The sequence below is a fragment of the Anarrhichthys ocellatus genome, unplaced genomic scaffold (genome assembly GCF_004355925.1).
Source record: "Anarrhichthys ocellatus isolate YVR2014 unplaced genomic scaffold, GSC_Weel_1.0 scaffold15, whole genome shotgun sequence".
Classification (NCBI taxonomy): Eukaryota; Metazoa; Chordata; class Actinopteri; order Perciformes; family Anarhichadidae; genus Anarrhichthys; species Anarrhichthys ocellatus.
The window spans coordinates 2,050,990-2,061,778 of NW_022280045.1; the positions used below are offsets into that span (position 1 = coordinate 2,050,990).

The 10,789-nt window shown below is 42.5% G+C and overlaps 2 protein-coding genes across 2 annotated transcripts in view; both read right to left on the bottom strand.

Moving 5' to 3' along the window:
* The window catches only part of LOC116387861 (ETS-related transcription factor Elf-1-like), a 7,758-nt gene extending 7,210 nt beyond the window's left edge, over positions 1 to 548 (bottom strand). The window contains exon 1 of the mRNA XM_031855294.1: positions 308 to 548. The gene's annotated coding sequence lies outside the window, so the exon portion shown is untranslated. The remainder of the gene's footprint in view (positions 1 to 307) is intronic.
* A 5,280-nt stretch (positions 549 to 5,828) lies between these two features.
* Positions 5,829 to 10,789, bottom strand: part of ednrba (endothelin receptor Ba) — a 6,596-nt gene continuing 1,635 nt past the window's right edge. Inside the window, exons 3-8 of the mRNA XM_031855300.1 lie at positions 10,101 to 10,213; positions 9,163 to 9,367; positions 8,485 to 8,634; positions 7,765 to 7,898; positions 7,523 to 7,631; positions 5,829 to 7,109 (exon numbers count right to left, since the gene is read on the bottom strand). Coding sequence (XP_031711160.1) covers positions 6,975 to 7,109; positions 7,523 to 7,631; positions 7,765 to 7,898; positions 8,485 to 8,634; positions 9,163 to 9,367; positions 10,101 to 10,213 — 846 coding nt within the window. The 3' untranslated portion in view covers positions 5,829 to 6,974. The remainder of the gene's footprint in view (positions 7,110 to 7,522; positions 7,632 to 7,764; positions 7,899 to 8,484; positions 8,635 to 9,162; positions 9,368 to 10,100; positions 10,214 to 10,789) is intronic.

Sequence of the window (10,789 nt, forward strand, 5' to 3'; positions counted from 1 at the left end):
TTTTTTTTTTTTTTCTCTTCCTGGTGTGCACATGTGCTCAAGGTTTAGCTAGCTGTCATTTGTAGTAAATCATTGAAACACTATTCTTTATTAAACCTTTCTGGCAGGGTGTTTTTAAAAGTGCGTCAAATCGCCACGCTCAGAATCTCCCACGCACCCTCTGAAAAATACTTTCACTTTCCCTCCAGCACATGTCATGCAACCAAAAGTCAGCCGAAGAGCTACTGGCACTTTTTACTTCAGCTCCACTGAGTACTGGTCATTCTACAGAGCAGTGGGCCTGTTTACATGCAATAAGAAGGCTTACCTTGTGTTTAGAGCTTCTGTCTGTTTGTGGCAGAACTGCAGCTGCCTGGAGGATCCAGAAGAGGAACGGAAATGGTTCTCATCTCTTTTGGCAAATGGAGAACCTTCATCTGCTTACAGACCTGGGATCAGTTTCCTCTCGTGAATTCCCAGTCACCAGGGAAGTTCCACACAGGCTTTTGATCAGCGGGGATTGTGTTGATTTTTTTTCTTCTTCTTCCCTTCAGACCTGGCCAGTTATTGCTTCCTCTTTTTTTTTTTTTTTTCCCAGAGAACTGCCCCCACTGTGGGTTCTGATTGGTTACCTGTGTTGTGAGTCAAGGTAACCCATAGTGACCATTGTCAGTGCGGAGCAAATGTAAACACGGGTGTATTTGCAATGTAAAGCAGACGAGACAAACAAGCTATCTGCAAATGGCCCGGTTGGTTTATATACATACAGTCGATGTGTGCGATGATCTCACCTCGTATCATATTAAACCTGTAGGTCAGCTTCAACTGAACAAAAAGGATTTATGTAATTATGGAGTTCTGTTTTATGCCTGGTACAGTTAATGTTTGGCAAATGTACTTATAGGCTGAAAAGTAGGGACACAAAGAAATAAAGAAGACTTGCAGACAGGCACAGTAAAGTAAAAAAGACGCCTGTTTTTATCCAGTCCCTGATGCTCCCTAGTGGCAAAGCTCTGCAACAACACCCTTAAAGGGACAGTTCACTACAGGCACTACAAGTAAGGTATTTTTGATTTTGGGGTGAAGTGTCCCTTTAATAACAAGTGTTGTCCTTCCTCTCTCACTCTTTAAAAAAACAAAACAATAAATGGTAAAGCTAATATGAGAAGCCGTCGCTGAGTGTGGTCCAGTGATGCTCAGGGGTCTGGTACAGACTGTGTGATCAACGTCACCGCTGCTTCTTGGAAGTCATCGGCTCTCTCATGAGTACGGGGCCTTCTGCAGCCAGACATGCTGTCTCTGTACACTGTCACTGCTGCGACTGTTGCGTAAGTACCTTGTCTGTGAACGTCATGTAGGAGAAACTAGCTCCCAGTGCATAACCGTCATACGTTACGTGTGATAAGTTCTTTGGCAAAACTCACTACATCGAATATGTCTGTTCAGCCACACTGAAGGGCTTATGGTGATCTATGAGTAGAAACCGACGTGTTGTTGTAATACATGCTATAGAAAACTAGGTTGTGAGGATTTAAACTTTTGCATATTTCAAATTTGTGCAACGAACAGAGTTTTTGAAAAGATTGTTCTGTGTACCTTTAATCTGATCCATATTTTATGCATCCAATATCTGTGGCTGGATATGGACCGACAAGGCAGAATAAATCAAGTATAACCTTCATTCCTTCATTTCTTTTTCTACATTTTTCCCATCTTCTGCAACAGCAGGCAGCTTCAAGAATGTGCTGGTTTGGCTCAAAACCAGGTGAACTCCCATAACATTTTTACAACAGAGGGTAGGGTTTTATTATTACAATATGTGTTTGTGAGAGTGAGAGTGAGAGGGAAGGAGGGTGGTAGGATTTCTGAGAAATTACCTGGAAGTAATCAAATGAACCCCAAAATAAACATATGTTGAGTTGAAACGATGAGGGACTGTATGAAAATAACTATAGGAGGAGACAGGGTCAGAAAAGAGGAAGGGTATTGAAAGTTTTCGTTTAGCTGTAGGTAAGGTTGTGTGACTTTTTTCTCGTACTAAAATTATATTTTGTTTCAGCCTTCCCATTGCGATATAGTTAATCATGACATAATTAATTACCTCAAAAAGACTTTTCACTTGGGCAGCATGGTTCCTAAAGGTGCACTTTGACACATGCAGAGGACAACAGTTCTGTCTCTGTTTTGGGTTTTATTTAAGGAATAGTGTGTAGGAGTTGGTGACATCTAGCGGTGAGGTTGGAGATTGCAGCCAACTGAAACTTCTCCCGTGTGACAAGCGTGGAGGAGAACTACGGTGGCCGGACGTGAAAACACAAATGGCCCGAGAGCCACTGTTGGGTTTGTTCTTTCTGGGCTACTGTAGAAATATGGCGGTGCAAGATGGCGGCTTTTTACTAAAGGTTAATTTCCTCTCACCACCCAAACTTTTTTTCTGACATTTTACAAACAGGTGATGATATTTGTCAGCTTGATTGACACTGAAAGTGTGTTGGTTATAGCCCTTATGTGTCTGTTATATATGGCTTTAATTTGACCTCACTGACAAGCTGCAAACATCTGCATATTTACCTGATTGTAAGCTACATGATGACAACCGTCACGTTTGCACCGCTGTCTCTGACCGACCTGCGCACTCTGGCCAGATAAGCACTACGGGGGAGGTACAGTAACAGTGTAGGACTGTGGCACAAAGTTTGCATGTAGAACTGAGGGAGAGATGGATGATAGAAGCGCTCCAGAGTCCACGGTACGTCAGTCTGATGAATTCCTTCTGCTCACCTTCTGCTGCTGCTTCTGCTGCTGCACTGCAAGTGAATGTGTGTGTTTGTGCTTGCATGTATTCAAGTGTGTGACATTTCTACATCTGTGAAAGTGAGTGACGAGTTGCGTTTTTTGTGTCATTTATCAACCCTTCTTTGAAGTGTGAAATCAATGACGTGTGACCAAAAAAGAAAACGGCACTTCAAATCTGCGGAGAGCATTTTTTTCACACGCGTGCACACTCTCATGGACCGTGGTGTGCATTTTTTACTCACTCATGCACTAATACAGAGACTCCAACTCACAAACCCTTTTTATGCTTTGTGTTCTCTTCGGCAGCGTGAGGTTTTTGGTTTGAGTTTGGTTCAACATTTTTCCCTTGAAGTATCTCCATGGCTGAACTACACACACACATAATGTAGCATGTTTTCTTCCCAAATATCAGTGGAAGGGCTAAGCCCAACTGAAAACTCTCCTCCCTGTGCTATCAATCTTGCATAAATATTCTAAAACTAAGGAGGAAGCCAGCAAGTCTTGCACATCAAGAACTGTGTGAGGTATTTCAAGGTATTTCTGTCAGATGCAGTGCATTCAGCTGAGGTGAAAGAGACAGGAGTGAGAGCTTTATCTGGATAACAGATGAAGCTACATGTGTCTATATGTTTGCATAGGTCTGCCATGCAGGATTGTTCTACGAGCACCAAAAGGTTAAGAAAAGGAGCAAGTACTGCCGGTCAAATATTTGAATGCTAAGTTCAACATCATGTTCAACCAACTGCTGATAATTGTTTCTGAATGTAGTTCGCTGGCACTTGTCTGCTGAACATGCTGTGTAAATATGCTGAATGGTGGATTGCTGGGGTAGAAAAACAAATAAAGAATGTTTGGATATAGAGCTGACAGGGGTCAAACCAGGTATTTTCACACCCCAACCCCTCAGACTCAAAACCCAACATCGACCCTCCAATCCTGCCATGTCCCAGCTCTGTGGGTTGGCCTCGGAAATTATAGGGAGGAGAAAACAAACTGTGTGTACTGGTATGTGGCCTGTTCGTGCATGTGTGGTGTCCAAATGTACTGCACACGCATGTCTGTCTGCTGAGAAGGACATACAGTCCCGATGTTCAACGCAGTTAAAAAAGAGAAGTCCACATTGCGTGTTGAGCGCAGAGAAGTCTATCAAAAGTTTACAGTAGTTTTTATTGCTAAATGGTTAATGATCTCTCATTAACCTTTCGGCATTCAATCTGCTGCAGGTTTTCCTCTATTTTCTGGCTCTTCATAGCAATAAAAGTGAAATTAACTCTCTACAATAGACTGCTGTAGCATTATATTAGTTCTGGCTGAACTGGGCAGAGTTTACTGGCATTAAATGTGGAAGTCTAGATGGAAAGTTAAAAGTGCCGCACTGTTCCTCTGAAGCAATAGTTTGGCATTTTGGGAAATGCATTTCATTCCTTTCTTTCTTTCAAGTATTCGATGAGAAGATTGATACCACTTTCATGTTTGTATGCTAATGAAGCTACACCCAAGATATGCTTAGCTTAGCATAAACACTGGGAGCAGCTGGAAACGGCTAGCCTGTCTCTATCCAAAGCTAACAAAATCTGCCTCCCAGTATTTCTAAAGCTTCCAAATTAACATGTTATATCTAGTTTATTTGATCCCTTGAAGACCAAAGTAACAAATCAAGACACAGTGGCAATTACCAGTGCAGGTAGGCAGTTCTTTTTTAACCTTTGGATAGAGCCTGGCTAGCTGTTTTCAGTCCGTTTCCAGAGCGCGTACTGTGATTGGTAAAAGAAGCGGTGTCAGCAGCCGGTTTGCTAAGCTTAGCATAGCGAGCTACTGTGCCCTTCCAAGAAATGGTCACATAACAACTCGTAAAAACCACAACCTGCTGGCTTTTGTACATATTCAACAGGGTTAAATCAGATTAGAGGCTAACAGGCTGCTCGCGGTGGCGCATTTATCGCAGGTTACATACATTGAGTGGTATCAATAGTCTCAAGTAGTTCTCAGCTGGAAAGCAAATAAGCGCATTTCCCAAAGTGTCGAACCATAATGCAGGTTGACTCAGTGAATCTTATAAGTGTTATCTTAAACTCTGTGATAGATCACAACTGTTCTTACAGCCTCTTAAATCACCATAAGTCAACGCTGCCTGGGCCAATAAATTATATTCTTTTCAAACACAACATTTGTGGAGCAAAAGGAGGCTCTAAATTGCCCCTGAGCTGATTACACTTTGATTTATAGTATGTTCGGTAAGTAGCTCACTGCACCACATCTACTTTCTTTGCAACTTTTTACGGCTGTTTCTTTTTGTAGCAGGGATCTGAGAGGACAATCAATCACATCAGTAGAGGGCCAACATCTGTATCCACAAGCAGATACATCAGTTTAACACAGTTGGGAGTAGAAAAGGGAATAATTTAGAGAGGAATGTGCTAAATGTGATTTCTTTCACTTAAGGCCACTTACAGCACTGGGTTTGATTCAATTTCCAGCCACACTGAATTGTTTGAAACCATAATGGAAGAATAAAGGCAGAGGGGTTATTGGGAGGAGTGGAGACAGGAATTCAGAGGGAAAGGGAAGAGAAACGAGGGGAGAGCAGAGGGAAGAGGCCCTCAAAAAGAACAAAGAAACAGGCAGAAGAAGAAGAGGGAGTGAAGGCAAGGAGAGGAGATGAAGACACAAGTCGGGAAGGGGTGGTGAGAGATCACAGGACAGAGAGCGCCTTTGACAGCTAACATGACATGCGTGACAGTGGTTTAGCCCGAAGGAACATTCAGTGTGTGTGTGTGTGTGTTTGAAGTGAAGAAGTTGGTGGAAAATGGAGAGTTCACAGTAATGTTCTGTTTTAGTATTCCCCATCATATGATGCTGCTTGCCGTCACACTTAAATCAAACACACACACACACACACACACACACACACAATCAGGCCAGGATAACAGGCAAAGCCAGAACATTCACAGTCATAATTGATTGTGACTGTGTCTCTGAGCAGATAGTTGCCTGCAAATCTATGCTTCACTTCTTTTTTTTCTTTTGAAAAGTATACAAGTGCTTAGCTTCTTATTTATTATATTCCTTTTATTTATTTCAAAAAGAAACCCCTACCTCTTGTCATACCAGCTAAAGTAAGTAGTCAGATTAAGATAATGCAGAGCAAATACACTCGGAAGCCTCAAGAACAGGCCCAATATTGAACAGTATAATACAATAGCAGACCGGACACACAGCTGATATTGCACAGCTTGAAAACATCAGTAGTTCAATAACTAGTGAGGAAATGGCACAGAGACGATACATTTAAAGGCACTTGTATCGGCAATCTTCTCTCTGTCCGGTAATCCACATTACCGCTACTGTTACAGTCTGTGTATTGGCAATAAACTTGACTCCAAATGAGTCCACAGAGGCAGTAACTGCATTTTAAAGGTTTACTCAACAATAAAGTAACATGTGCTCAACTTGGCACAACGGTCTTGATCCGCAGACCCATTAACCTCAACTGAGGGCTGGTGGCCATGACGTAGTCAGTAGCCGAACTAAAGGAGCATTTCAACATTTTTCGTTACTGAATCACATCTCAAGTCTAATATGGCTCTTACAGCACTAAAGTAACAAACAATAAAGCATGCAAAAATTTCTCAATACATACATACATGCAAAGAAATACGTAACAAAATGACGCAAACAAATCTCAAACAAGCTCATTGGATTTAATCTCTTCCAAGCCGCTGCAGTGCGTGGTAGCAACATGGAACACAGCGTCGCACTCGAATGTAATGCGTAATTTATTGCAAGATTCATAGCGTCAAAGTAACCGCCAGACCGAGAGCCTGATGAGCTGTCTTTGCTAATCGACTCTTGACCCCCAATTTTATAAAACACTTGTGCTGAACTTTGCCCGGCCTTAGTTCTCGATATTTGGTATGTTGAACGGCAGTTTTACTGCCTCACACACGTCTCACTCTTGTCCAAGAATACAGTGTTTTGGAGTTCACTGCTGCTTATTTCGTTTTGGACAGGGAGAGTGTGAGTATAAAAAAGAGTTTTAGGTAAGATCTGATCTCCAAAAGCACGTTGGTTAAAAGTTGATGGAGACTTCACATGATGCTGTAGATGGAACAAGAATAAGCGCGTATCCTCATTCAGTCATCCACACTTCAATATTTCTTTTTGTTTTTTTGTTGTTGTCATATCTACTCCTTTCTTACTCAGGCGGTAGTGGACTTGTTGGTCAAGCGGGAGTTGCTCTGGTCGGAGGCTCGTTCTGTGACTTTCATCTTCATGCACGACTGCTTCTCATCCATCAACATCTCAGCCGGTAGGCACCAGCAGCACAGGCAGGACTAGAGGAGGGAGGAAGGTGGTGAGAGGGATTATGAAGTGTAGGCTGAGAGAAACGTTTACATACGGCAAAAGAAAGGAACAAGTAGTTCCTTCTTTTTCTTTTTTGTTGTTGTTGTTATTGCCTTAAAGGAGCTGTATTGGAGATTCTGAACGTTATTATAGCAGTTACACAAAGATATAGTGGAGTAATGTCTCCCTCTGTGTATGTTTTTATCTGACCTTCTCCCTTCTTTGTCGCTGGCCGCACGTGATTTTAGTGCATTTTTTCTTTCTTTGCCGACAGTTAGATGTTTGTCAGTTCAATATGAAGCTGGAGCCAGCAACCGGTTAGCTTAGCTTAGCACAAGAAGTTACAGTGCCCGACCAACAAAGTTGCATAACCACAATTGTTGGCAACTAAGTTGCACCTTACCCTGAAGCAGTTCTTGAAGCGCTTGCTGACCACGTAGAGGGCGATTGGGTTGATGCAGGAGTTGATGGATGCCATGTTGATGCCAATGTAGTCCAACACCAAAAAGAAACTAAAACAAGTTACAGAGACACATTAGTCTTCTACCTCTCCCTGCCTGGAGGGTGATTCATTATTCTTCTAAATTGTCATGTCTAATCTGTCCTCTATGTTGTGCACTGTGGAACATGGCTTTTCTTCCATACCTGAGCAGTTCGCAGCGGTTTGGATCTTTCTCGTCGTAGATGGTGAGCTTCAGGATACGGCTGAGGTGGAGAGGCAGCCAGCACACAGCGAAGACCAGAACCAGGCAGAACACTGTCTTAGCCACCTCCCTTCGCTGAACACACACAAACACACATAAATCACTGTCTAGTTATCAGAATCAGAATCAGCTTTATTGGCCATGTACGCGTACGCATACAAGGAATTTGATTCCGTTTTTTTCGCTGCTCTCCACGTACATACACAGAATTTACATTTAAGTGGAAAAAAATGTAAAAAACAAGGACAACAAAAAAGTAGAACAGATGTAAACATAAACATTTAACGACTATGTAGTAACTGATTGTACCGACAGATAGTGTACATGGTGAAATTTGTACACAAAGAAGTTTTATATCCTTGGAAAGTTTTTGCCTCAAGGTTTTTGTTTTCATGAATCAAAACAAATGGAGTACATTAAATTGCCAAGTTGAGCAATAAGGCCCAATTGTAGTTTTTATCGCTTCAATTGGACACGCTTGTGAATGTGTGAATGGTCTTATGTTAAGTTTTGAATATAAAAGATTCCCATGGGTCAGTTTTGTGTTTGCCCTGCCACTGATAAGAAAAATCTAATTTTAACTCTCTTTTAACGCTCAATGTGAGGACAGTCACTAGCCACTAACAAAATGGTGTAAATGACACGTCAGCCATCAGCGAACCTGTTTGAGGTGGTCACTGAGAGCGATCTGGACTCCATTCTTCTTCCTCAGCATCTCGCAGGTCATCAGGGTGTAGAAAATAGCAGTGCAGACCAACGGCAGGCAGAAATATGCACTGAACAGCCACCAGTCCTTCGCTGATTTATAAAACTGCACAGAGGAAACGGGAGAACAGCGATGAGTTATGCGCCAGCATCTGTACGAGAGAGCTCACAGTTAAAGGTGAAACATGTCAGAAGTGAATTTAAGGGACGTATCCCCAGTCTGACCTGGACCGGAGTGAGACTCAAGGGTGTGTCTCAAATTCACTTTTTGACTTTCATTTACAAATCTATTTATCAAAGTACCTCAGTGTAATCGAAAACGGTTCACAGTTGTTGTTTTAAAGTCGATGGGAGACACGTGAACGCACACGTTACACACACGTAGGCTCCTGCCAAGAAAGCGATAACTCCTGTGATATTTCTTTCTATTTAACGATGCTTCGCCGTCTGTAAACTCCATGTGACCCCAATATAGCCAAGAAGTCTTTCACAATATGGTAAGCATGCACATAAATTCATAGACGGGTCGGCGTGCGAGCCAACACGCACATACATCTGCATCTCCTTGTGTGTTTGTACGTGTCGGTGTGTATTATGCACACTGAATTATATGAGTATGTGTGTCACAGCTCACCCTCATGAAGTCGGTTGTCTGCATGGGGTGCAGCAAACAGATCCTCAAGTGTTCTCCCTTGTAGTCCATGGTGATCATGTCGAAAGCTATTGCCTCTGGCACAGCCAGCACGATGGATATTATCCAGATGAGCGCTATTTCGATAGCCATCCACTTTGGAACGCCGATCCCTTTGATGCGGCTCCAGGAGGCCACTGCGCGATACCTGGAAGATCCAACGTGTGCAGGCAGTCAACCAACAAATTACCATTAGTTAAAGGAATAGTTTGATGTTTTGGGAAATACACTTATTCATTTTGTTACTGAGAAGATCCATTCTCATGTCTGTAGGGCAAATAATGCCAACAGCCAATTAACTTAACTGAGCTAGCATGGACCTCTAAAGCTCAATAAAACCACAACGTGCTATTTTATACACCAGGTTAGCTGTTTCCAGTATTTATGCTAAGCTAAGCTAAGCTAACATTGTACTGGCTGCAGCTTCACATTTACCGTACAGACAGTGGTCTCTGCAAGAATTAAAGATGATAAATGTATTTTCAAAATCTTACACAATTCTTCAAATAACTACAGTATCAAAAACCCCTCACTTATCCCAACTGACAAAACTGAACAGCATATTCTAGCTTTAAAAAAAAAAAAAATTCAACACCATGCAGCTAGTAATCTAAAGAATAGGAATATAAAAATAACTCGATTTTGATAACAAATATCAGTAAAGTCGTTATTCCAAGCTCACAATGTAGTTGACAGTCCTAACCAGACAAGCTTGACAAGTGCAACAGAACGAGTGTAAATGTATCGATCAGCAAAGTTAAAAGCAGCCGGTGGCAAGGAGGTCAGAAGTCACCGCTCTGACAATGTTTCTGTAACCCTATGACTGTTACGTCACGTTAGAAAATGAAAGCAGGCGGTCCATTGGTTGGGACCCTGATTACCTGTCAATACTCAAAGCGCACAGACTCAGCACTGTAATCCCCACGGAGGCTTTTTGGACGAACGGAACCATCTTACACAGAGTTACGCCGAAAGGCCAGTCCTCTGCCAGGAGCTGATGCGGGAGAGAGAGAGAGAGAGAGGGAGAGGGGCAGAAAGAGTTGATGACAGAGTTAAACCATGAGTGGGAGTGAAGCAAATCGTCTGGCACCAAGCTGTTCTCTCCAGCCTTGGGGATCCAGTGTTGACCAGATATCCGTGAACCTGAAGTTATCGGTTTCTGTGATTATCCAGACCTTTTTTTTCTTTTTCTTTTGTCAGGTCACATTTTTTTGGTCTTTTCTTGAAAACATGAGGCCCCTGTTTGGCCTCAAGGCAAGGTAACCCAGGCAGGTAATATAGCTCCTGGAGAACAAAACTCTGCGAAACCAGTACACTATTAAAACTTTCCACGTCTGCTTTGTATGAGTGACTGGAATGTGAGGGTGGATCAATTGGAATCATATGTAGCCCTGTATCTCCCCATACCTCCACTGTCTCAACGGGCTCTGGTATGCAACAGCAGCCAGTTGTTTTAACATGCCTACCCCCTTACCCAAATATACAGAAGCTTTGGTCCTCTCTCTCTCTCTCTCTCTCACACTCACACACACACACACACACACACACACACACACACACACACACACAC